Here is a 27115-nt window from a genome sequence, read left to right on the forward strand (position 1 = left end):
TTTTTTTTTTTTTTTTTTTTTTTTTTTTTTTTTTTTTTTTTTTTTTTTTTTTTTTTTTTTTTTTTTTTTGAGTGGGAATGTAAAAAGCTGAGCTAATATTTGGATTTATACGAAGAAAAAAAAATAATTATTATTTTATTTTGTGAAGTGGAAAATTGATTCATGTAATAAAGGATATCAACTGGGTTGGGTTAGTGCTCTCTAGCAAATGACCCATTAATTGGTTTGTGTGGAATTTATTTATTTATTTATTTATTTTAATTTTTGGGTATTTAATTGTTCATATGTGTTTGAAGAGTGGACAGCACTATTGTTATAAAGATTCAATACAAATATGCAATGAAGGTATATAATTCGATAATTTATACAAATTATTCCGATTCGGTTGAATAAATCGAATATTTGTGTCCTTTTTATTCTTAAACGTGTTTTGTTTAGTTAATGAATCTCGAATATATTTGATAACGAACGAGAAGTGATGTTTGGAATGTAATGCTATTCTTTAGAAGGTAGATAGTGATTACTGTAATCGTTTTGTATGGTTTAGACGTAATGGTTTAAACGTCATGCTAACTCGTTGTGTATAATAAGTGTAAAGAATAGGGGTGTATACGGGTTGGGTTGAGAAATTTTTTGGACCAACCCAAAATTTTAGATCGGTTGGTTTGTTGACCCGAGCAACCTGAATAGAGTTCACAACCCAACCCGGATTATCGGTTTTTTTAGTTATTTAACAAATTTTATGTACCTAACATACATGTTCGGTTAATCACTAGAATCTCATAAATCTCAAATATCAAATATTCACAAGTCACAACACATCACTAACATCAGTTACAAATGTCAAATATTTTTAATTTTCATAATAATTTTAAAAAGTAGGATACGCTTCAGGTAATTTGTAACCCTAATTTCAGGTTGGACACGTTAACCTGACCAAAAAGTGTCAATCTACAAACCGACACAAAATTTTTTAATACTAAAAAAAATTAACTTAACCCAATTTTTTATGGTTTGATTTAAGTAGTTGGGTTGGTCGAGTTCTCAGGTCATTTGAACATCCTAGTACAGAGAGCTATCCGTATTATATTCTTTATATACCATATTTAAATTAATTTTTTAATATAAATAAGATTTAAAATTTTAATATGTTTGAATATTTTAATGTATTCTTATAATATTTTATTAAATTTAAAATTCCCAAGTGCAAAAGATAATATTGACATCAGCAACAAATTAAATAATATTAAATTTTTTGTAGCATCCGAATCACCAATCATTAACGGAAATAAATATTAATTATGGAAGAATTAATTAATGGACTTAAAATCAAATAATTAAAAAAAAAACACTTGAAATAATTAGATAATTAGTGGCCGACTTTTGTTGGTGAAATCCTCGTCATACAAAATTCACTCTCGAATATAAACAGAATTATTGCCCGAGGGCAATTCCGTCCAAAAAAAAGCCATTCCAATTATAGTTAAAAAATATATATATATATATATATTAGAATATTTATGGTTACTTTATTAAGAGATTAATTTTTTATTAGTTTATATTTGACTAATTTCAATGATTAATATATTTTATTAAATAAAAACAAATCAGGTTAAAGAGTAGTTAGAGATTATTTATTTATTAAAAATATATAATTAATGACTTTTTTTTTTAATTAAAAAATTTGGTTGAAACCCATTAACTAAATAAATAAGATATTTATTACCAATCATTTTATCTTTTTTTTTTAATCTTTATTTTATTTAAAAATAAATAAAAAAAGGAATTCGTCTTGATTTTGAACATGGCTTTTCACGAAAATTGAGACAACTGATCTAATGATTAAAGTCAAAATCAATTTGATCGAACGAATTCAATGATCTCGAGACATCGTTCTTCTTCTAAAAATTGATCCACGTTGCATAAAGCTGAGCTAGACAATTCTCGATGGATGATTTTCGCTTGGACCAATTCTTACAGGACTGCTACTTCTGGTCCTGTCACTAAAGCGCCTTTCGAACCGTAAAAGTTGCAACTTTACTTTAAAAAAAAACTTACTAAAATTAGACGATCTCACTTGTTATCGTTTTTCAAACTCATGAATAAACCCGTTAAAAATATTAGCGACGGTAAATACTTAGTCGTAATTTAACCATTAATAATAAAAAATTGGAGAAAATAATGTTATTAATCTCAATAAATTATGGTTTGGAAAAGTGAAACAAATGTGTGGTTTGATTTTAGGATTGAAATTATGTCGACGTGGCGCATAATTTTCCACATAGACGGCTAATTGGAGGCCACGTCACTAAATCATTTGCAAAAAAAAAAAAAAAAATTTTTGTGGTTGGATTTTTTTTATAGAAAATAAGTGGGGTGAGTCTTTATTATCTATACGAGATATAAATAAAATAAAATAAAGGATTAAAAAATAAAAATAATAAATAAAGGATATTTAAAAACAATATTCTAGAAATGATTCAAATCTTGGTTGATTAATATGTCGGATATAGTTATATCAAATCAAGTATCATTTTTTCATGTCATATCATAAAATTATATCAAATATTTTTCTTATTTATTCGTAAATATTGAGTAGGTAGAAGATTTTAACGTCATAAATTGTAACAATAATCTTAATTTTATATATAGTGTTGAATTACCGTGGACGTCTTCTAAGTTTTGTACATCGGTTATCGTATTTTATTTCAGTGGACTGTATAGATTTATTTATTTTATTTATTTTAATATCGAGGGTACTTTTGAAAAGGCTTTAAAAAAAATTAAAATCTAATGAAGTAATTAAAACCGAGCTCATGGTATTACCCTAAAAAAAACATATTTGTTGTCGATAATATCTTATTCACTAAACTATGCTCGAATTGAAGATTCACCGAAGATGTTTAATATACATGTATATTTTGACCTGAGACACTAAACTAAGAAATTTAAACCTTAATAAGCAAGTAGATGTTTTAAGAACTAATACTTAACCACTGAGAGTACAATAATTGAAACAAGCTCATGCATTTAATGATCGGAAGGTGAAGTTCAATCTATAATTAAATAGGGCGGAATAAATATTTACCTTAAAACTTTAGAATTGTATCAATCTTTACCTTAAAACTTGTCCTATCGTATCAATCTTTACCTTAAAACTTTAGAATTGTCGTATTAAAGAGATGCCATTTTAACCGTATAATTAATATTTATTATAAATAGAATTATTTATATGTACAATATGAAATAAATTAATAAAATTTTAGAAAAGGCTAGATTTTCACGGTAGAAATCTATGAATTTTGATAAATTATTAAATTAATAATTTGTGCATTAGTAAGTAAATGATTTACTTAATTTTTTAAATTAATTTTTCAAAATTAAGCTTTTCCTCACAACTTCTCAGTATTATTGGTTAAATTTTAAAAATAAACAATACTTTTTAAAGGACTTTTTAGTTTTCAAAAGTTTATTTGAATTTTAAAATCATTTATTAAAAAGTATATAACAATTCATAAGAATAAAACGTGTTTAGCAGCTTTCCAAATAATTATCAAACATTATTTTAAAGTTTAATACACAAAAATACATAAAGACAAAAGAGTGAATTAAAAAGTTTGAATTATAGAGTCAATTTCCAAAAGATTTGCACATATTATATATATAAATATAAAGTAATTATACAACTGTTACCTAATTTTAATAAAAATATTCATACCAATCGATCGACTTAATTATTGTTTCAATCACTGACTCATGAATAGTTTACTTTTCCAAGTTAAATTACATATTCGACCTCTCTATAGTTCGAAGAAAATTAAAATTTTGCCAAATAATTTATTTTTAACTTAAATTACACATTTATTCTATAGTTCGAGAAAATTAAAATTTAGCTGCATTGTCAAAATAATAATAATAATAATAGAAACCTAGAGATTCTCCTAGGAGACATGTCTTGAAAATCAGAAGATTAAATAATTTAAGTACAATTCCCTCTAAATAAAGTACAATTTCAAAATGCCCCCTCACACTTCCAAATTCCAACAAAATGATTCACTAACTTTAAATCATTCATCAATTGACCCAGTTGTCATGCATGAATGAATAATTTAAGTAGATGTCTTTGTAAGAACACACCAAAAACCCTAAAAAAAATGAAAATAAAAAGGGAAAAGCTTGAAGAAAGCTCTGGCAAACAAGATATACATACACTACATGATCAAGAAAGAAAGAATTGTTATAAAGTGAGAGTTGTTAAAAGTTGTATGAAAATAAGTTTGCCATTAAATTACAAATCCCAAGTGCTACTAAAGGAATCTAATCTAATTATTGGGCACTTTGATTGTGTAAAACAAGAAATAACAACTCCAAAGCAAGAGACCCCATTGATATAAAGTTTGTTCATCCTTTTCTCAAGAGGAAATGGAAAAAAATTGGAGTTTGTTTGGTGTAGGGATCAAAGATGTGAGATCCCACTTCGATTAGAGAGGAACGAGTGCCACAAGGATACTAGGCCCTGAAGTGAGGTGGATTGTGAGATCTCACACATCGATTTAAGAGAGGAATGAGTGCGAGCGAGGATGCTGAGTTCTGAAAGTGGGTGGATTGTGAGATTACACAACCGTTGAAGAAGAAAACGAAACATTTTTTATAAGGGTGTGGAAACCTCCCCTAACAAACACATTTTAAAAACCTTGAAGATAATATCTACTAGTAGTGGGCTTGGACAGTTACAAAAGAAATCAAACCAAACCAAACCTTGTCATTGCAATACACCCAAAAGAAAGAAAGCAAAAAGCGCCTTTGTTTTGGCAGCAAGTGTTTGGTGATTGATTGACACGGTAAAGCCAGTCAGAGGAGCAATAAAGGAGGAAAGCAAGACAGCCTAGCTTGAGTGTGGCAAGGTAAATCTTGAATCAGATTTCAAAAAGAGTACAGGAGATTCATTTGCCATTGGGAGATTCAGAATCATCAATCAAGCAATCATAAAGAACAAACAGAATCTAACAGTTAAATTTGAGGTTTACCAAAACAGATCAAGTGGTCGGCCGGGGAAGTCGGGTAAATGAATGATCCTCCCCTTCATGAACAGAACTATCAGGGCCTTTTCTTTTTTGAGCTGTCACAATATAAGAACAGATCAATTATAACAAAAAGAGAGGTTTTTGCAATGAACCCAGAAGAGATTGAGTTAACTTACAAGTTTGGAACTCTGGTAATCATGTGGAGATAAGAAACCTACAAAACCTTCAAATGAATGTTGTGTTTGTTCATGTTTACAACTTTTGACCAGGTCAAAATCTCTACTTTTCTGCCCTTTTTCCCCTCCACGGCCAAACCTTCTTTTGCAAACCCTTTCTGAAGCATAAATGGACGACTTTTCACTTTCACTAAAAGAAAAATAAATGAAAGAAAGAAAGAAAGAGTGGGAATCGATGGCGTATTTGAACACATTATGATAATGACCGTCAATAATTTCATGCAAAGAGAAACATGGTCAAACATGGTATATTAGAAAGTGAAAACGACATAAATTTCTTTTGGTGAAGAAAAGAAGCCACACGATGCATCAATGGTCCTTGTTTTTTTTATCTCAAGTTGATGGAATAAAGTATTTATTTATTTATTACATTACAGCCTGTGGAGATCAGAATTTTAATAACAAGTGTATAAAGTTTCTCTATGAATTTCAGATTCAAGAATAATTGAATTGCACATGAAAAAGGGAAGCAATGTGTGTAGCATTACTAAAAAATGTTCAGCCAAGCAAAAGCACCCAAAAGAGAGGAAAAGGAAAGATGAAAGGACAGTATATCTCCAGAGTCTAAGAAGAACTTTCGAACACAAATATTGCATCAATTTTCTTCAATTGACACGTGGACTGGTGTTAAAGAGAATTCCATCAATTGAAAGCAAGCTTCCTTGAATGAAAATTGGGCCAAAAGATGAACAATAATACAAAAAATGGAATCCACATCCATCAGTGAGCAATGAGTCAGGATCAGCAATTGTCTGTAATTGCTTTTGTGTTTCTAGTGCATATTAGTTCATGACATCAGGAAACAGTACACAACATAAGGAAATCTCCTGACCCCAAAATATAAGAGAGCAATGAACAAAAATCATAGAAACTAGATTAATAAGCTAACTTGCCGTCTGCGTAACTAAGTATTATCTGAAAAGGACTACTTGAGATAGAAATGGAAGACAAAAAGAAATAAAAAAGCAAATAAAGATAGATAAACTCTACATACATCTAGATATCTCTAATGCCAAGTAACCCAAATCGAATAATTGAGAATATTACTTGGTATCTAGTAAAAAGGAGAACAGTTTTCTAGATATAAAATATAAACATTTGTTTATCCTGAGCTCTATTAAATAATAAAACCAGTGTATAACACAACATACATAAAGGTGTATAGTACAATTAATACACCTGACCTAGATTTCTAACTCTGCTGCTATCTCTTACGAGATACTAGAAATACACGATACGCGACTGCTTAAATAAATTACAGAAAAACAGATGACCTAGATCTATAAATCTGCAGCTATCACACGTGGGATATTAGCAAGTACAAGAATTCTAACTACTTTTGAGGGTTAGAGGTCAAACATCAAAGGAATGGTAATCTCGAATGCTATCATTTAAAAGAGAAGCTTTTGTAGATAAGCATGTGTGAAGCTAATCACATGATTACTTTAAGTAAGTAGGTTGTCTTAACTATGGAAACTTTCGTGCTACATAACATCCATAAAGTAATTGAAACAAATTTTACAGGAACTTCAAGAAAAGACAATGTATCCACTGAATAATCTTAATGATGGAAAATGTTCATAAAGTTCGGAATGACGTTAAGATGGAGAAAGAAAATTAAACTAAACTATCAACACAAACTCAAATCGTGTAAGGCATCATATAAAGAGAGTCCAAAAGAAGACAGAAAAAGATGAAGACATTGAACCTAAGTAAACAGAAGCACGGCATATATAAGTCTGCAGGAATACACAAAAACTAAAAGAAAAAATGAACATTTGTTCCAGATACAACATCTTATAATCAAACATATCCCAAGGGAACGTGCAGTAGTTGAATTCAATTATAGAATATATAATTTCAAGAACCACACTGCATAGTTATTTATTTTCTGGGATTGCAAGCTTGTTTAATTTATTTTCTCAAAATCTGACCAGGAACAAGTATCAGAATAAACAATAACTATCCAAGTCAGTATATTATAAAAAAAAAATATCAGATGAAAAATTATTCCTGTAAATAAAGTAAAATAAAAACTACTTTTCAACTCCCCCCTTCGTAAAAGGAAAAGGAAAGATAAAGTGAACATAGTAAAGTAAGTGAGATATTCGTCATACAATTTGGGAGAAGAAACAATAAGGTTATAAATGTACCAGCAACCCCATATCAGGCTACCTCGTCAGGAAAAACAAAAGGCATACTCCATCTGGCTTGAAGAATTTTGAACTTAAAAGGTCTTAAAAAGTGACAGTGTTCTTTAAATAAGTACACTAATATTTCCCACTTTTAATAACTGTATTGGCGATATTACAACGCAGCTGGAGGTGGAGATTTGAACCTATAACTTCTTCAAGGAAGTAGAAATGTCTTAACCATTGAAGTATCCTCATGATGGCATAGTGTAAATGGACTGCTGAAATACTTTCAAAAATTGCAGAGTTATAGCCTTTCCTTTGATTCATGCCAATCGAGATGCATATTTGTAAGTTACTTGATTAATAGGGAGATCTCTCGTCTTCTTTGGTAACTGATTTTTGTGATCATAGCCCTTTCCTCTTATTCTTTTCAATCAAAAGGCAAAACCTCTAAGTGACACCTATTTTGCAACAATTCCCTCTCAGTCAAACTAGAAAAGAGTTGTACGAGAATAATTGAACATGAGTAATGCACCTCCTCAGTCGGGTACTCCCCATGCTCGAAAGGAGGGTTTTTAAGTTTTCGCATCCAGCAAAAACAAAAAAGAATAGTTCAACAGTTTGTGTCAGATTATCTTTGCTTTATTTTCTTTATAGATGCCACTTAGGCGACAAACTCAATTTCACCCACACTCCTCCGAAGGTTGAGGGGTGATTAAGGAGAGAGATAAATTCACTACTTAGAGCTTTCCAAATGCTAACTTGCTACTAACAGAGTGATGGAACTAATATGAGAGAATATTTAGAATGTATGGATCTCTATGTTACTTGCATCTTCATATTAATTGTGTTTTTCTTTACCATATAGCCACCTTGTTCGTTATTTTGATTTTGACAGTTCACAGTAAAACCCTCCCAACAGCTTACTCGTTTCATATTTTCCTCTCTAAGAAAGAAACCCATATCTCCTTCGTTCATAGTAAGAATTCCAGGAAGGTATAGGTCTAGCTAGCTTAGTTTACAGCACATTTAAGCACAGGAAATGGAAGTAGAAGTAACCATGTGCAACTTTGATAGTATATGAGGCTTCTGCTTCAGGTCTATCTTTTCCACACAGGAGTTTCAATTGGAATAGGCCTCTACATGTTTAACAATATAGTATTCATATTAACAACCCAATCCCTTAGTTTAAGATGTCAGGTAATTTAGAATATTCATAAGATCTACAAAAACGTGCAAATCTATCGAGTTCATTCAAACGTTACCATACTTTCAACAAGCCATCATCGGTAAAGCCCTTTTGATTCACTGGCATTCAATAAATGTTTATCAGGGATGTTATTATGGATAGATCCAAGTGAGCTGAAAGCCATCCCCAGAAGACTTCTTTTGTTGCATGTCATATTGATTCAGTAGGTTTCTTTGATAAAACAGGACAAGAATATTAAGATTTAAACGCGTTTTTATCCCATACTGATTCCTAAAATGCAATAAGACAACCAACGCTGACTGTCTCAGTTTCAGACACCAAAGAAACGTATTTTTAGAGGAAGCCTTCTATGTAGATAAGGTCAGGATACATAGCATATCAAATCTTAATTGAAGAAATGAACTATTCAGTGGTTCAGAATCCTAGATTGCAAGGTTTTCTATTTCCCTTTTATTTTTGTTATTATTCTTTTAATCTTACTTCACTTAATATGACTTTAGGCACTCTATTACTGGCTTATTTCCACATTATACCGGATGCCTATGGCAAGAAAGAATAGGAAGAGACAAAACCTAGGAAACAAAATACTCATAACAGTCAATAAACAAATTACACAAAATAGGACGAAAGTACTTGAATCAAGCAGATGGAACACAGTTACCAGTACATTGATAAAAGCCTTCCTTGTTGGATTAATCACAAACCCAACAGGATTCATAATTATAGTCATCCAATAACTTAAATGAAGACAGAAGACGAGGTGACCAAATCATTGGAACCTCAAACTCCAACGTTAAATGCAAGAACAAGGGATTACTAATCTAGTGCCTGGAAAATAGAATTTCAGTACAACACCAGCCAAGGATTTAAAAACAACCAGGGGACGGAAACAAGCAGTGCACAAACATTTGATCATTTTATAAATCCATAAGCATAATTCTAGACTAAAAGCCCCAGGAAGAGCTCCGCAAATCTGAAATCGACATTCCTTCCAAATAAGCTAAAACAACCAAAATACATGTTCATACTAATCAGAATCACAAGAATGAATGAATATGACCAACCTCCGAGCCATCGGAGAGCACTTTCGCGAGCACGGGAATCCCATACTGGTCAGCTCTCTCCCATTCTGGGTTAGTAGTGATATCCCTCACCTACTTGAAAATAAACATCACATATCAAATTAAAGCGCTTACAACAGTAAAGGAACTACAAATACAATGAAAGGGGGCTGTGAAGTGAGTGCCTGCAAACCAACATCGTGGAGAGAATCGGAGCCGGCGATCAGATAGGCGGCTTGCAGTTTTTCTTTGAGACCATCGCACAAACAGCATCCGGGCTTCAAGTAAAGAATCAGTTTGCGATAATGAAGCCGAAGGAGTCAAAATCCGACGGGCTGTTTGCGCTTTGAGCAGTAATTATGAAGAAGAAGGTCGCGTGACTATCGTAGCAGCTATAGATATCATTCTTACAGGTGAGTCTCGCGTTGCCCGGAGATTGGGAAGTGGAATTGGATTCTTTCGATTGAGAATCCCCCAGCTGAGAAAAATGGCTTTCCAAAATTTAATTTCCATTTTTAGACTTAATTGCTATTATTATTGTTCTTTATTCTTATTATTATTAGTTTTAATATAAACGAGAATACCGAGGCTATTTATATCATGGGAGCTGCTCTCCTCTCCGTCGCGGTTGCCGCCATCTTCCGCGAAACAGGCCGTGTAGATTCCAGGTTCTTCGGTCGAAAATCCGAATCCACCACTCGCATTTTTCTCGCGGGAAGATTCTTGCCGCAAGTAGACCTCACATTTGTCCGCCGAACATCAAAACGGAAAAATCACAAAAATTATAGATAGGCAAATGATCAATCACACGCAACAACTTGCCAGCACAGAGATGGTAGGCGAAGTGGCATTATCATCTTCGTCGTAGTCGAGAACAGTACTCTGCCAGAACCAAGCCGTTTCGGCGAAGATCATCAGACAGACAGTTCCAAATCTCGAAATGGTTAGCCACAGCGCCTCCGAGAGAGGCAGCTTACGACAAACAAAGTAAAACAATACGAACAATCACCACAAATTCAAACCACACAATACGATTACACCTGAACAGATTTCTGAGAAATCACCTAAGTTCATACTCGTAAACAATTCCATGACTGTCTCTACAAATGAATCGTGGCTCTCATGCAATTCAATCCGAAATCAACAATAAGGAGTTTCTTACCGACGCCATGGATTGGACATTTGATAGCATCCGGAAACGGCTTACTGCGTTCCAAGCTTCGGCATCTTCGTAAAGCGTTGCCATGTTTTGTTCTTCGCCCTCTGGTTCTCGATGGATGGTGAAAAATAGCCCAATCAGAAAAGGTCTGTTTAAGAACAATTTTTAATCATAGTCCATTTCCCGGGTACGAGGGCGAATAAAGCTGCCAGCTGTCTTTGGGCCGTAAATAGTCCATTTTGGGTAGTCTAAGCGTGGGCTTAGGCCCATCTTGAACAGTGTCTTCGGATTGGGCTTCGTTTTGTCAAGATTGGGCTTTCTAGACCATAAAGCCCAATTAATTTTTTATTTGCAATTAAATAATAAAAATAATAAATCGCTTTAATTACGTCATCACAACGTAGACCGGGCAACAGAAACAGCTATCCGCCATAAAAGCAAGTGGATCTTGCTCAGTAACGGTTATTTAATTGCTTATTTCTCTACTTCCTAGAAATTTCGTAAAATAATAAATAAATAAAAATACTATATAATTTTTTATTTTTTTAAAACTAAATAAATAAATATAATTAAACCTTCTATTTAAAAATAAAAATAAATAAATAAAAATGGAAAGAGGGTCCAGGGAATGTAGAAAGGGTCATGTGAATAGTGATATCAATGAATGAAGAGTACGGAGGGCAGGTACGGTGGCAGAGTGCCAGTTAAGAGGCTTACACAAACCCTCCAACCCTCCAATTTATTGCCTATTTTATTTTCATATTTTTAATAATATACATCAGATCCTACATTGGTGGAAGACGAGAACAAAACACATGATACACAGACTGTTGGATGATGAAAGTCTCACATTTGCTAATTTAGGGAATGATTATGGGTTTATAATCAATCAATACTATCTCTATTCTTACGAGGCCTTTTAGTAAGCCCAAAGCAAAGCCATGAGAGCTTATACTCAGCCTGGACAATATCATACCATTATGGAGAGTCGCGTTCGTCTGACATGGTATTAGAGTCATGCCCCAAACTTAGTCATGTCAATAGAATCCTCAAATGTCGAACAAAAGACTCCAAAAGAAAAAAAAGTCGAGCCTCGATTAAGGAGAGGCGTATTTTGTTCGAGAGGAGGTGTTGGATGATGAAAGTTATACTAATTGAGAGATTATGCTCAAAGTGGACAATATCATACCATTGTGGAGAGTCGTGTTCATCTACCTAATAAACACGAAGAACAATATCTGACATTAATGGATTTAGTCGTTACAATATCACAGTCATGTCAGTAACTATGGATTATTATTTTTAAATTTTTAAGGGAAGAAATTCAAAATCAAACAAATATTAAATTTATTAACATTATGAGAAAGGAAACTTCCACCGAACTTCGAACTCGACACAACAAAAAAATCCTATTTTGATTCGTTGCGTACGAAAAAACACCACATGCAAAAGCGAATAAAAGTTAATTTCCAATATTCAATTAATTATTTTTTAAAATAATTTCCCACGAGCAAAAAAATTAATTTTGATGGTACGAAACTAGAAACCTTGGTGGGTGCAACGACATTTATTGGAATTCGAACATCAAATAATTAAGTTAAAATCATATTTGGAAAATATTATATTTGGGATTTGGGAATGTAAAATTCAGTTTATTATTTAATGTAAATTTGTTTAATTTTGAGGTAATTTTGTACGGACATAAGATACTATTTGTTTCACTTGTGTACTGTTTTGGGGAAAACAAAAACATTTATTTTCGGATAAATATATTTTATTTATTTATTTATTTATTTAATGGAATATTCTTCGATTAAGATATGACAGCTGGCTTGGATTTCATATCGTAACTTGAGGGTACACTGAGCGACCTCCAGATTTCTAGTCAAAAAAAAGTCGGCAGTATTTTTTTTTAATATAATATAACCTTTTTTAATGGTAAATAAAACGTTTATGGTTTAGATTTTTATTAAAAATGTCAATAGCTCAATTTTTAAAAAAATATAATTTCTTTCGTAAATAAATTTTTTAAAAATTAAAAATTTGAGTCCGGTTGACTTTTTTTTTTTACTGAGTTTACTTAACCAATCTAAAAGTAAAATTACAGATACGAATATTAAAAATATTTAATATTTATAACTAACTTAAGCGAGTTCATTATTATTTATAAATATTTATATATGGTTTTATGAGATTTTAATAGTTGATATGATATATAGTGTTAATGAGTATGATTTTTTAAATAATTATATAAAATTATTTTTAAAAATTTATTAAAAAAATTAAGATTTTTTTAAAACCATACTTTAATATTATTACGAATATTAAAAATATTTAATATTTGTAATTAATATTAGTAATTCATTATTATTTATAAATATTTATATACGAGTTTTATGATATTTTAATGGTTAATTATATAATGTTAGTGAGTACTATTTTTTTTAAATAATTAAAGATAATTATGTTAAAATAAAAATTATATTAAAAAATTAAGATTATTAAAAAAATTAAGATTTTTTTTTAAACCATACCCGTCCACCAATATTAAAAATATATTTAATATTAGTTATACAGTATTAATTATAAATATTTATATATGAATTTTAAGAGACTTTAATAGTTAATATATATAATGTTAATGAGTATGTACAATTTTTTAAAATAATTTTTAAAAATAATTATACGGTTCGACCAAATTCAACTCGAGTTAGGCAAGGTTTAGTTTTGAGCTTTATTTTAGTTGATTGAGTCACCGATTCGAAATTATATTTCTTCATTTAAGCAACGTATCGTCGAATAACTCAATAATCATATTTTTAAATAAAATAATTAAATATTAAATATTTCCGTCCCACTGGCCCAACTTGGAAAGCTTATTTATTTTTTTGCTTTCTGGTCCTCGAATTTATATATATTTGGTAAAAAAACCCCTCGAAAATAATATAATAACATTAAATAAAGAGGTTATTTATTTTAAATTGCCGTACGTACCCATCAGAATCGGAAATTCACAAATTGGCCACACAACATTTATTATGAAATATGTATGGGGGGTAATAAAGTCAAATCATTCCAACCTAAACCGTTTAAAAAAACAGTTGAGACGTCATTTTTCTGTATTTTTCTTTTAATATTTATAAAATCAATTTCAAATTTAATAAAATAAAATAAAATAAAATTACTAGTAGATAAGTGATATTGTAAAACGCGTTTTCAGCTGACAGTGGAGCACCAGCTGTATAGCTTCATCAGACTCCGCGTCTTTCTATTTCATTAATCTTTTTATTTATTTTTTTCCGCTTTAATAAATAATTATCCTTTTATTTTCCTTATCCAATTATAATTTATATGGGAATAAACTACATATTTAGCTTTAATTTAAAATTTAGCTAAATTAATATTAAAAAAAACCACGCTACAGCTTTCAAATTTTCAAGAATATTAATAAAACTTTTTTAAAAAATTTCAACTTAATAGTGAATATTTTTAATAAATTATTAACGGTTTTAATTTAAAACGGTGTAAAATTTTGTACGACATGGATAGCGGGTGTATAATCCAACCTTCGATACATGGATTAATTCCCAATGAATATGTTCGAATAAATTTATATGATTGATGTGTCTCGAGACATGGATGACATCATAGTGCATGGATTGTGTTGTTGGGAATCAAGATGACAATGAGATGCGACATATTGTGTTGCAACGATTGACACGTGCACGCACGAATGACGTGTGGCTAAACAAACTTGGATTCAATACAAGCGATGTTTGGTAGACGAACGCAAATCTCGTCGAAAGTTCGACGAAGCCACAAAGTCGGATAAGTGAGCGTGTCAAGATCACGACGTCACACGGTTGAAGTATGACCATGATAATTGCTACCGTATTTTCTCAAAATTAGAGGAGAAAATGAAAAGTTTTAAGGGTATGTTCGTAATTCCTCTTTTAACCTCGGTTTTTCTAAATCATTTAATTTGTTTAATACTTAAAATTGTTAAAATGATTTTTTTTTTTAAGTTTGAATTTAGTCATTAAATAATGAGTTAATATAATTGACAACTACGATCATTATAGTTTAAATACGACGAACATACGGTCCTAATTCGTGTTTTAAAATCGACACTAGAACTAATTAGAAATTAAATTTAAATCTCAATCATTTTACGACTTCAAAATAAAAAAAAAAATTAATTTAAAAAAAAGTTAGGTTTGGAAGATTTTGCATTAATGAAGATTTGGGAGTGCAAAATCTCGGAAGCTGCCTATTTGGTACTATTATTATCATACGATTTTGTCTCTCTTTTATCTTTATTTCTCATCTTCGTACCGCATCATTTTTTTATTAAATATAATGTACGTTGCTCAATGTAGCTTGAAATTACCTTTGTGCCCCCCTAAAATTTAAACTTGGTTAATTAATTGGGAGTTGGTTTCTTAGTGTTAAATAACAAATAATAAGTAAAAGAGTTAGTTTTGGGGTAGTTTAGGTTTTTAATTAAGTTTAGAGGTATTTTCAAAACGGAGGGGTAAATTGGTAAATTCACAAAAATATCTAAAAATTTAAGGGTAATTATAAAATATTAATTTAAAGGAGGGCGAAAGGAATTAATTTACGAAAAATAATATATCTTAAAATTTAGAGGTAATTAGTTTAATGGGCGGCTAAATTGACTAATTTATAAAAATTTAAGATTTTAAATATTAAAAAAAAACCATGAAAGTTTAAGATAATTTAATGGAGGTTAAATTAATTAATTTATGAAATTTTAAAATTTTAATTGTTATTTAGTGGTAGTTTTAAAATGACAATTTAATAAAGGAATAAATAGATTAATTTATGAAACTATATGGTTTTAATTGATATAATTCATAAAATTTAGGGGTAATTTAGGGTTTTAATTCAAAGAATATGGGAGATAATTAATATTTATCCAAAAATAAATAAAAGACCAAAAATATGATTTAAATGAAATATTTATATATTAGGAAAGAAGGGATGTAATGTTTGGGAAATGAAAATGATAGACAGACAATATACATCCGAAAATAATAAAATCACATTTTTTACCAATTCAATTCAATACATTATAAGGACAAAATGGTAATTTCATCACAGCTACATTAATATTAAATACTATTTAAAAAAAAAAAAAAAAAACATCTGTCCCCCATTCTTGCATGTGTAGACTAACAGATCAGATAAGCCTATTAGATCCACACTTCTTCTATATATAAATCTCCGCCTCCTTTCCAATTCACAATCAATCCATAGTCAATGGTGAAGAAGGCTGAGAACACGGCGGCGGGATCCTCTCCGGCGTTACCGCCGTCGAAGAAAAAGTACAAGGGTGTCAGAATGCGAAGCTGGGGCTCATGGGTTTCCGAAATTCGAGCGCCAAATCAAAAGACAAGAATTTGGTTAGGGTCTTATTCGACGGCGGAAGCCGCGGCGCGTGCATACGACGCGGCACTTTTATGTCTCAAAGGCGCGTCCGCCTTCGCCAGTCTTAACTTCCCGGACGTTGCTAACTCCGTTCCCGTTTCCGATTACTGTCACTTCCGTCGTTTACATCATCACATTGATTCCTCCGATGATATTATGTCTCCTAAATCCATCCAACGTGTAGCGGCTGCTGCCGCTAATGGCTTCCCGGAAAATGTCTCTGCCGTTGTTACTCCATTATCCTCCACCGTTTCGTCACCTTCCGATCAAGTGGATGATGACGTGTCGGTTATATTTGAGAATCCGACGGCGGAGATGGAATCTTGGTGCCATTATTTTGACGCGCTTCAGTCGCCGAAGTACGTTACCGAAATGATCACCGGAGATTGGTTGGATTTCGATTCAATGCCGGAGGGTGAAATTGACGGTTTTTACGAAGAGGAATGCGACATCAGCTTGTGGAGCTTCTGCTGAAAAAAAAAAATTAAAATTAAAATCGATAATTAATTTTACAAAATATTATATTTCTTTTTCTTTTTTTAATTTAATATCTTCGGATATTACTAACAGTGACAAAAATATATATTTTTCTTTTTTTTTTTAATTAGTGTGATTAACCGACGAGCTCACATGAGATTGGACTTTTTTTTGCCAATGTAATCTCTGTGGTAGTTGGTATTATTATGTAATTTTTGTTATTAATTGTTGATTATATATTATAATTAATATGAATTAAAATTTAATTATATTATTAGCAGAGATCATGGGAAATCAGGAAACTAGGTGGAAATATTAAAAGAGTTAATTATTTTTTTTTTATTATTGTCAAAAAAGGAATTTTGATTGGGTGTTATATAGGGCAGGGTAGTTATAGTGTGGTTGCGGCTTTCTTTTCGTAGCTAACTATGTTGATTACAGCTTTATTATTTTTCCAGTTTTTTTTACGTCAAATCTTGTTAGGAGGAGATGGTGACGTCATAAATAATAATATATATGATTGATTGAAAGGTTTCTTATCGTTTACTAAACCTGTCTCCTTAATTTCGGAAAATTAACTAAATGGATTAATAATTTTCAAAATTGTTTTATTAGTAATGCTACCTTTATAATGACGTCATGTTTTTTTTCCTTTTTACGAGGTTTTATATAAATAAAAAATCATGAATAAATTTTCCTTGGATGAAAATTTATTCATGGTTTTTTTTTTTATTATATATAAATAGATAAATATATTTATAAATTTTAATTATTTCTTTCTTCTTTATTTGAATTTGAATTATATAATTTTATATAATTTGCCGACTATTGGACATTTTTCCACTCGCAATCCAAAAAAAATAATAATTTCCTTTATTAAAAAAATATAATATATTAAATTACAAATTTAGTGTCTATCAGATGCGCATAAACGACGAAAAGCTACAACCACGATCATTCAAAAAGGTGCGAATGAGGAGGCTGGTTTTCAAAGAGTGTATGTGGAGGGTCGAAGAGAGGGACCAGGAAGGTCTTGTAACATTATAGTTAAACTTGCTTTGCTTATAATAATTTTATGTTCAGCGACGTCCTAAATTCTTTTATAAGAGACTTGTGAGTGAAGACCGAAACATTAAATTTGTGTTGGTCTATCGAAATAGTCTCCACTCTTATAAATAAAAAATAGGTACACATGACAGTGTCGTCGTTATAAGGATAGTCTTGACAATAACGTGACATTTCGCAGTTGCGGATATGTCGCGATCATCAGATGTTGAATCCGAATCTTCGGTGTTACATAAAATAGTAGATGGATAGGTATGGATGTGGTCGCCTACAATCAACGGTCGCTCTCTTCGTATTAATTAAGTTCAGTGACGATTTGTTGCAAGCTGTGGCTTAAATTCCATTTTGTTATATTCCCTCACTGTGTGTGTTTAATATCTATGTCATTTTCGAACCCATGAATAATAATAATAATAAACTAAATTAAAAAAAATACTTATATATTTGTCAAATAATATACTAATTTTTTTTAATCTAAAAAATTAATTATTTTTTGTTAATATAATTATAAAACTAAAAAAATGCAAAGTTAAATTTAGTTTTATTAATTTAATAATAATTATTATATTATTAAACTTCCCTAGAATTAAAGAATATTTATAAAAAAGAAACAAACCGACTTAAATTAAATAAATGGGTGAGTCCCATCCTGGACCGTTTGTGCTACATTGCATTTGGACCATGTTGGGTAGCCTCACGGACCATCACGGACCATCATGGACCATGGTGCTTCTTCCTCAACGAAACAAACTAATTTACAAGATCTTTTAGGACCCCATTGGCTCTATGCAAATTTAATTATTTTATATATTTTAATTTTATTAATATTATCATTAAATTATTATTTTATTAATATATTTAAACGTATAAGTATTTAGACTATAATAACCATTTAAAAAATTGAACATATTTTGTTTTAAATATGGGGATTAATTGAAAATTTTGGAAATATAAGGATAAAATCAAGAATTTTAAAATAATGATGGATTAAATTTAGAATTATCTGAAAATTGTGATGGGCCGGGGTTTGACTCGGTCGGGCTAAATTTGGGTTTCGGCTGTGGATCGATTTGGACCGTTGGTCCAAGAAAGCAAGGGGAGCTAAATCAGCGATTGCGACATGGATTCATACCAGTCTGGTTGTGGAGTTTGGATTTCCTCAGGTGTTTCATCTTGGTGTAAACTTTCGTCCTCAAGGCCTACTCTCTCCGGCGTACTTCTTTGCTCTGAGTTTGAGCTTTCTCCTTCAGTATGGCGGAGGAGGTTGTCACTAGGGAAGAGTTACTTTCGCTGTTGCAGGTACTTGATTTTCGCTCTTTTTCGTTCTATTTCTATCAATTTCCATGGCTTAAGTTTATGCCTCGTGCTGTGATTGAGAGCGTAGGTCTTTTCTCCCGGTCGAACGTTAGAGGCCTGTTGTAGGTTTTTGTAGAACTCCGATCATTCTCATTTCTTTGGTATTGGCGTTATAATCACTTGCTTGGATTAGCTCTGGAACAGAGCGGCAGATTAGTTTGTACGATGCCTCAGTGATTTCCTCTAGATTAGGGAGTGAACTTGTTTGCTTCATTGTTCATCGTTTCCAGATTGATATCTGATGACTAGATTATGTTTATTTGATTTTCCGTTTTGTTTCTTATTGTCTCTCGCTAATGTAGTTGATAAATCTCTGTAGGAGCTTCAAATTGATTTTTCCAGATACGAACATCCTGCTGTATTGGCGGTTGAAGCACAGGTAATTCTAATGTTAATTTCCTTACAAGCTAACGGAAGAGTATTTTCTACCGAATCAACATCAGGCAAAATATGTTGAAAATTTGTGCGGTGGACTCTGTAAGAATCTGTTTTTGAAGGTAGACATCTGAACAAACTGTTTCTAAATGCGTTCTATATTACAGTGAATGTTTATAACATCTGCGACACATTCCACCTATTGGCAGGAGAAAAAGAACAGATACTATATTGTTTCACCGGACCTAAAGGGTCTGTACACTTTACTAGCCTGTGATTCCTTCTAAGTTTTTTTTTAGGTCTAAAGAGAAAAAGTCTATGATCATATATTTATGCGATGTGATTCATGGTGCATTTTAGTCATGCAGTTCTATCTGCAAGGCTTGGTTTGGGTAAAGGAGGTCTGAGAATGGCTCCCGAGGAAGCATTGGGCAAGAAACTAAGGTTAGAACTAGCATTTTCAGGGAAATTTGGGCTGTGAGATAATTCTTTCACTTTATTTTGTTAGATCTTGCATGGGTTCATTTCTTGAAAATCATGGTGTTACAGACAAGAAGTCTAAGGCAGTTGCAGGTAGTATATGAAGCTTATGCTTGTAAGCTACATAGCACAAAAAGATAGGGGAGACAAAGTAGTGTAGGTGATGAAATTGTATGTAGGTTTTGTTGCTTCAGGACTGAAGAATTGGGGCAACTAAATGTTAGGTTTGGTTAGGATATCTAGTTTTGCCTTTAAGTTCGTTTTATAGTTACACAGGCGATTTTTTTCCCCACCGCTTTCTAGGATTTTGCCAACCACTTCTGTTGCTAAATAATAATTGATGGTCAACCGATTGCATAACTGCTGTATAGCCCGACCATAACTATTAAGGATTGTTGGAATCTCATATTGGCTAATTAAGGGGAAGATCATGGGTATATGAGTGAAGGACACTAACTCCGTTGACGCGAGGCTTATGTTCAAAGTAGACAATATTATACTAAAGGGGATGTTCCTAACAATGTATCCGAGTCATGCTCTCACCTTAACCTAACTATGTTAATAGAATCCTTAAGTGTCGAATAAAGAAATTGTGAGTCTCGAAAGTGTAGTCATAGTGACTCAAGTGTTGCGAAGGATGTACTTTTTTTAAGAGTTCATGAGAAGGAGCCGAGCCTCAATTAAGGGGAGGCTATTCAAGGGCTCAAGAGAAGGAAGTCTTAGAGGAGGCTCTGTGGTGTAATTGATTCGAGGGGAAGATTCTTGAGAATTATTGGAGTCCCACCTTGGCTAATTAAGAGAGGAAGATCATAGTTATATAAGTGAGGAAGACTAACTCCATTGACATGAGGCTTTTTTGGAAAAACCAAAAGTAAAACCACGAAAACTTATGCTCAAAGTGGATAATATTGTACTAATGTGGAGTGTGGAGGGTCATCGTTCCCAACAACATCAAACCTGTACCCAAACATCCTATGCAAATGTGGAGAAATGAGCATCCTAACGCCAACCTTCAATCTACCCACAAGGTAAAGACTTTGTAACCTTGAATCATTTACATAGAAATTCTTTAGTAAGTGTGGTATTATCATTGTTCTTCATGCATTTACATGTTTTTATGCTCATTGTTGAATATTTATTGCATGAGATAGTATAAATTGGGGAGAAATCACGACATCCTGCCAGTGCAATGGGCACAGGCTTAAGAAAAACTTTTTAGTTTATGCTTTGAGCTAACACAATCAGCTATAAGAAATGGTACATTTTGGAAACTATGTTCTTTGAGGACAATCTCATTTCTGCAGATCAAAGAGTTGAAGAATCATCTGATCAGTGCTTTGCTGAAACTGTAGATAATCAGAAGCTATTTGAAAGCAGGCAGTGGAGTGGCATCATACCAAATACATCCTGGTAATGAATCTAATGATTATGTTCGTCTTTTCCAGTGTCTTCGTATATGAGCTCACGTATTTACATTCCTAATGAAGTAAAATCCAAGTTATTTGCAGCATAAACATCGTCATTAGAAGGGCTAAGGAAGAGAGGTACGATGAACCACCCCATGAATTAATTTCTGGTAAATGGATTAAAATTGGGAAGAATAGAAATACTTTAGCTATGTTCTTGTCACTTTTTATTATTTTATTTTCAATTTAGAAAAATTCAACAACCCATTTTTAATTTTTTAATTTTTTTTGCTAATTTTTATTGTAAAATTGTTTTTTTCCCTTAGGAAGAGCCGATTGATTTCTTTCCCCGAAGTTCATGCTGACAATTTTTAAACATGATTTTGTCTCCCATTAGAAACATAAGAGTTTACCACCATCATTGATAGGTCTCAGATTATTGTATGTGCATCTTTAATTTATGTTCGTACATATATTTTTTAATCAAATGTCAATTTAGTTATTCAACAACCCATTTTTAATTTTTTTTTTTGCTAATTTTTATTGTAAAATTGTTTTTTTTCCCTTAGGAAGAGCGGATTGATTTCTTTTCCCGAAGTTGATGCTGACGATTTTTAAACATGATTTTGTCTCCCATTAGAAACATAAAAGTTCACCACCATGATCGATAGGTCTCAAATTATTGCATGTGCATGTGCATCTTTAATTTATGTTCATGCATAAATTTTTTAATCAAATGTCAATTTCCCTGGTGAGGATCCAGTATTTTGAAGACATAGTAACGACAAAATAAAATAAATAAAAATACTCCCAAACTTTATATTTGTCCCAATTTTTTTTTAAAAAAGTTTTAGATATTTTTTTTTTTAGAATGGGAAAATTAATAATTATTTTATTAATTTTTAGCCCATAAAATAAATTAGACATCATCTGGATAAGGAGAAGCATTGAAGCGGTTGGGTGGACTTGAAGGACTAATCTGCCTATACCTATTCCGAAATAGCCAAGACACCAACCGATTCCACCACCTGGTACATGCTCTCCCGATCCGTACTCCATTTTCAGAATTTCCCGCCGCTCCATTCTCCGGCGGCAATGGCGGTATCTCTTGCCTACAAACTGGGCAAGAGTTGTGAAGCCGAAGCCACGGAACTATGCACTCCGAATGGTATAAATGCTTACAGCTCAATTCCCTTGCTTCTCCCCCCACCTCAAACTCCTCCTTACAAACTGGACACTGCGAGTCGTTCTTCAGATGCTCCGCCGCTATCTTCACCGTCGGTATCCTCTCGATCGCCTCCTCCCCTGCCGGCGCCGGCCCTGGCCGGTCGTTCTGCGTCAGGTCTTCAATTAATTCGTCCAGTCTCGGCCCGGTAAAGTAGTCTCTTGGATTGGCTCTCCGAGGTATTATGGGCTGAATCGGCTGAAACTGGTCGGGGGGACCGAGAACTATGACAGTTCGAGACTGGTTCGGATTTGGGGGTTGTCGGCCGGAATTGTCCCTCTCATCCAGGCTTCGACTGCGCCGTCGTGTTCGCCAGTGCAGCCATTCGTCTCCTTCCGGATCGCTAAATGATCTCCGGTCGAAATCGTCGAACCTATTTAGCGGTGGACGGCGGTGGTCCGGGACTGGGTGTCGGTAATTGAAGAGACAAACCGGTGGGTCGAGCATTAGCGAGAGAGCTTCGAGTAAACGAGTCTCCGGTGAAGGATCGAGTTCGGGGAGGGGGAGGTGGACCTCTTCAACGAAGTGGCCGAAACAGCGTGGGCATGTGAGGTCCGACGGTTGTGCGGAGGCGAGGGTGACGGTCCGATGGCATTGGTGGCACCAGTAGAGGTGGAAGGTTCTGGCATGGCGGCGGTCGTTGGTTGTGTGGGGAGGTGGGGTGAAAGACATGGGTAGTTTTGTTATATTATGAAAGGATTTGGGAAAGGGAATCGGAATATGGGAAGATTTTATATATCGGAAAACGATGGGAGAGGACGGGAGAAAGGAATGGCTTCCTTGGTTTGCAGAAGCAATTCCGACAGCCGCCATTTCTGTATTCTGAGGTTTGTTTTGTTTCAGATTGTTTCGTGGAGATGAAGACAAGGATGAGTGTTACGAGCTTAGCTTCCTCTCCTTCTCTCTTTTATTAATTTAATTTATTTAGAGTTAGCTCGCATTTCTTTATTTGCTTATAGTCATATAACATTGCTTTATTCAATTCTTCAAATTGTTTTTAAATGTATTTCTTTACTCACGTTTTCTAAACTTTTTCTTGCGCAGTGACTCGAGACCCAAACATATGCCAACGTTGTCCCGACGTCCGAATTTCTCGTGACTGACTTGTTCACTCGATTAGAACAAGTGTCGCACAATCACTATCCCGCTATTATAAGAGTGCGATTGTAACAGGTAAAGATGATTATTCTTTGTTGAATATGATATTCATTCTCTTATAAATTAATGTCGAAAGTATGAAAGTATAATAGAATAGGATAATGATTTGAAATGAATTAATCATATTATATATATATATATATTATAGATTAATTAACAAAATTAAAATAATAGGATGGTGGTATTGAGTATTACTACTCTAATAATTTGAATGAAGACTATGGTTAGTGTGGCTATAAGTTCAAAACTTCACCAAATTAAACAAAAAAAAAAAAAAAAAAAAAAAAAAAAAAAAAAAAAAAAAAAAAAAAAAAAAAAAAAAAAAAAAAAAAAAAAANNNTTAAAAAAAAAAAAAAAAAAAAAAAAAAAAAAAGAGATGGCCACCCCGTGGAGCCTTATTGGGCCGAATCTTTCTCAGGATGGCAACTTTTTGGGCTCAAAGTTGTTATAATCCGGCCCAATTGTTCTAATACGTTCCCACGACTATTTATTTAAATAAAAAATAAACACTTTTCATTCTGATTTTTTTATGGTGAGGCTTAGTATATCACAACTTAGATCATGTATTTTTAAATTTTAAAAAGAATAAAAACTAAATTAGGATACACATGTGTATAGAGATGTCAATTTACGTACGAGACAGCGGCCTTGCGAGAAATTAGATCGGGAATGAGGGAGGGAGTGGAGAATATTTTCCCCCATTAGATAAATGGGTCGGGAACGGAATTATATTCCCCGTCCCCGTCCCTGCCTATCTTAATATAAACATATTTTCAACACGCATAAATAAATGGAGAATGAAATAGGTGGCGGAGAAGGCTTTCCCATCTCCGCCCGTTCCGTGGACATGTCTGCGTGTGTATATATATATATGCCTATGATGTTGAGGACTAAAATAACATATAATAATGGTTTTTGGTGGTTCACCTTCCAATTATTTTATTTGAATTCACACTCATTTGACATTTTTGTTTGTATTCTTTGATTTGGTTGATGACTTTGTAACATTTTGATTGCATTACCAAAATGCCATTGTGTAGACGTTAATGTGACATGTTTGACCCGACTACACTTTTTTTTGTTCAACCAACAAATACTAATCGATTTTAAACAGGTCGTTGATCCGTCATGCTATGAAATACACGACTGAATAAGATATGCCCTCAACCAAAACGTCAAAGATTTGAATTATCTACGTTATTTAATTTTTAGTTAAGAAAGAATATAGAAAAACAATTTTTCTGAAAACTCTCGTACACAGACCTACCAACTGTCACAATCTCATTCTGTAAAGACTTACAGTGCGATTGTATGACACTTACTCTTACCTTCGAGTAAGTAAGTCTCCAGCTCTGTTCCTCATAAAATATTATAGAAAATAGGGACAATTTCTTTTAAAAAAAAACACGTTTAAAATCGATTTTAAGAAAATAGTGTATGGTCGGCTTTCAAAGGTTACAAAGTCAAAATATAAGTCTTATTCATCATTTAATTTAATCAAAAGGAAAAAGACCCTTGATTTTCTTTTAAAGATATAAAATTTAATTTGGAATCTTTCCTTTTTGTATGTATATTTCTAGACATTTCGAGACATTTATTATTAGTGACGCGATCTCGTGTGTATATTTTCTATATAAACTTCTAAAATTATAAATTTAGTCTATTAATTTTCAAACTTTTTCAATTTATAGGTATATCAAACACAAAATTAAAATTTTAGAGTTTCTTCCGACATAAAATTTAAATTTATATCTAATAGATTAATAATTTCGATTAAAAAATTGAAATCCCTAGAAACTTATTTTAAAGACAAGTGTTAGTGTTCGATGATGAAAGTCCCACATCGACCAATTTAGAGAATGATCACGAGTTTATAATAAAGAAATACTATCTTCATTGGTCTGAGACGTTCTGGGAAGTCCAAAGTAAAGCTACAAAAGCTTATACGCAGAATAGACAATAAGTAGATTTTTTTTGGATTATACGAAAACTTGCAATTTTACTATAAAATTACGAACATTAACACAAACGCTAAAAGAACAAAGAAAGAAGAAAACAGTAAAGTTGGGGCATTTGCTTTTGAAATATACCCAAGTTGCTTTCAATCCCACCTGTGTTGCTAATTTCTTCTATATTCAAAAAAGGAAGGGTAAAAATAATACAAAAAAACCCCAAAAACTAGAAAAATTCTCAAATTAAAGAACCTTTCTTACACCACTTTGCAATTTTACCCTTTTTTATTTTAATTTTTTTTATAAATATTTATCCATAAATGAAAAAATGGTTGCATTATTGAGTGTTATTGGAATCTGTAAGTAGAGAAAATGACAAAGAAAGTGGATTTTGTAAAGAATCATTGTGGGATTTTTCTTTTTTTAATTGCACATCAAAATTATTATTTTTTATTTGGTGGGTAACAGTCATATGTGCAATGTCTTGCATTTTTAACCAATATTGTTCATGGTCAAATGCATACAACAAAACCCATATAGCCCTATTAATTGTTTATATATTAGCTCAATAATTGCGAAGGTAAGGATCAAAAAGGTCGTTTTCTTAGATAATTCAAATTGGTTGCTTATTCTATAGTTGTTACGGAATGATTTTCTCGTTTTTAATGTCTTAAATGAGACCAATTTAGAATTATGCACTAAATTTGTCTCGGTCTAATATTGAAATAAAATTTTGAAATGATAATTAGTGTATTATTTATCGATTTAAACTCTAATCTAGTAAAAACATGTTTGGATATTAAAATCATTTATTTTGAATTACATATCCCAAAAGGAATAAAGTTGATTATGAAAAAAAAAAAACCAACAAAAATGTAAAAAATAATAATAAAAAGAATCATAGAATAATAAGAAAAATGGGGAAGTGGAAGAAGAAGTTGGAGAAAGAGACAGCAAAAAATAATGCAAGAACACAAAGAACACTCGCAGACAGTGCCTGTCTTCCTCCATGTTTGCATGTTTTGAGTAGACAGAGTGTTGATAGTGAGATTTAAGCTTTGCAACACTTACGTTTTTTTCTCAATAAAAAGAAGGCGGAGCTAATGAATCATTGTGAATGTGTAAACTTTGTGACCCGAATACGATTGGTGCTGTCCACATTAGGAGCTAACGTAGTAGCAAGAGAGGCCGAACAGTGACAATCGAGAAGTTGTCATTGAGCATTAAAAAAAGGTCGTACCCACGAAAATCCAATTCTTAAGCTTCTCATTGTAACATGTTTTTGAAGTTGTCTTCTTCATTCCCCACCTTTTCTCTCCTCTTTCCTTAATCCTTTTTGTTTTTG

The 27115-nt window shown here is 32.3% G+C and overlaps 2 protein-coding genes and 3 long non-coding RNA genes across 12 annotated transcripts; 3 read left to right on the forward strand and 2 right to left on the reverse strand.

Annotated features, from left to right (window-relative positions):
- Positions 1-3827: 3827 nt before the first annotated feature.
- LOC111796471 lies at positions 3828-10978 on the reverse strand. Of its 5 annotated transcripts, none has more exons than XR_002815359.1 (7): positions 10829-10978; positions 10251-10548; positions 9864-10144; positions 9670-9759; positions 5201-5358; positions 5028-5119; positions 3828-4145 (listed from the first exon to the last, which is right to left on the reverse strand). It is a non-coding gene; the product is annotated as an uncharacterized LOC111796471 (long non-coding RNA). The 5 variants fall into 5 exon arrangements; XR_002815358.1 differs by having other exon boundaries at positions 3828-4211; XR_002815355.1 differs by lacking the exon at positions 3828-4145 and having other exon boundaries at positions 4891-5119.
- Positions 10979-16108: 5130 nt separating this feature from the next.
- Positions 16109-16760, forward strand: LOC111797588 (ethylene-responsive transcription factor ERF014-like). Its single transcript, XM_023680637.1, has one exon. It carries the CDS (start codon positions 16109-16111, stop codon positions 16748-16750), a length of 642 nt encoding a protein of 213 aa, XP_023536405.1. The 3' UTR covers positions 16751-16760.
- A 2136-nt stretch (positions 16761-18896) lies between these two features.
- On the forward strand, positions 18897-21934 carry LOC111797126. 4 transcript variants are annotated; one of them, XR_002815483.1, is made up of 4 exons: positions 18897-19117; positions 19196-19671; positions 19759-21057; positions 21334-21934. It is a non-coding gene; the product is annotated as an uncharacterized LOC111797126 (long non-coding RNA). The 4 variants fall into 4 exon arrangements; XR_002815481.1 differs by having other exon boundaries at positions 18898-19117; positions 19203-19671; XR_002815480.1 differs by having other exon boundaries at positions 18905-19117; positions 19494-19671.
- Positions 21482-23332, reverse strand: LOC111797125 (E3 ubiquitin-protein ligase RZF1-like). Its single transcript, XM_023680030.1, has 2 exons — positions 22372-23332; positions 21482-21605 (listed from the first exon to the last, which is right to left on the reverse strand). Exons 1-2 carry the CDS (start codon positions 23330-23332, stop codon positions 21508-21510), a joined length of 1059 nt encoding a protein of 352 aa, XP_023535798.1. The 3' UTR covers positions 21482-21507.
- LOC111797127 lies at positions 22931-23896 on the forward strand. Its single transcript, XR_002815484.1, has 2 exons — positions 22931-23487; positions 23705-23896. It is a non-coding gene; the product is annotated as an uncharacterized LOC111797127 (long non-coding RNA).
- The last annotated feature ends 3219 nt before the right edge of the window (positions 23897-27115 follow it).

The sequence above is a fragment of the Cucurbita pepo genome, chromosome LG06 (genome assembly GCF_002806865.2).
Source record: "Cucurbita pepo subsp. pepo cultivar mu-cu-16 chromosome LG06, ASM280686v2, whole genome shotgun sequence".
Lineage (NCBI taxonomy): Eukaryota > Viridiplantae > Streptophyta > Magnoliopsida > Cucurbitales > Cucurbitaceae > Cucurbita > Cucurbita pepo.

Excerpts from the sequence above, each read along its gene's own strand:
- LOC111797588 (XM_023680637.1), top strand. The coding sequence starts at position 16,109 with ATGGTGAAGAAGGCTGAGAACACGGCGGCGGGATCCTCTCCGGCGTTA.
- LOC111797125 (XM_023680030.1), bottom strand. The coding sequence starts at position 23,332 with ATGTCTTTCACCCCACCTCCCCACACAACCAACGACCGCCGCCATGCC. Across the intron at positions 21,606-22,371 it reads CCGCTTCAATGCTTCTCCTT|CAGAAATTAATTCATGGGGT; the intron begins ATCCAGATGATG and ends TAATCCATTTAC.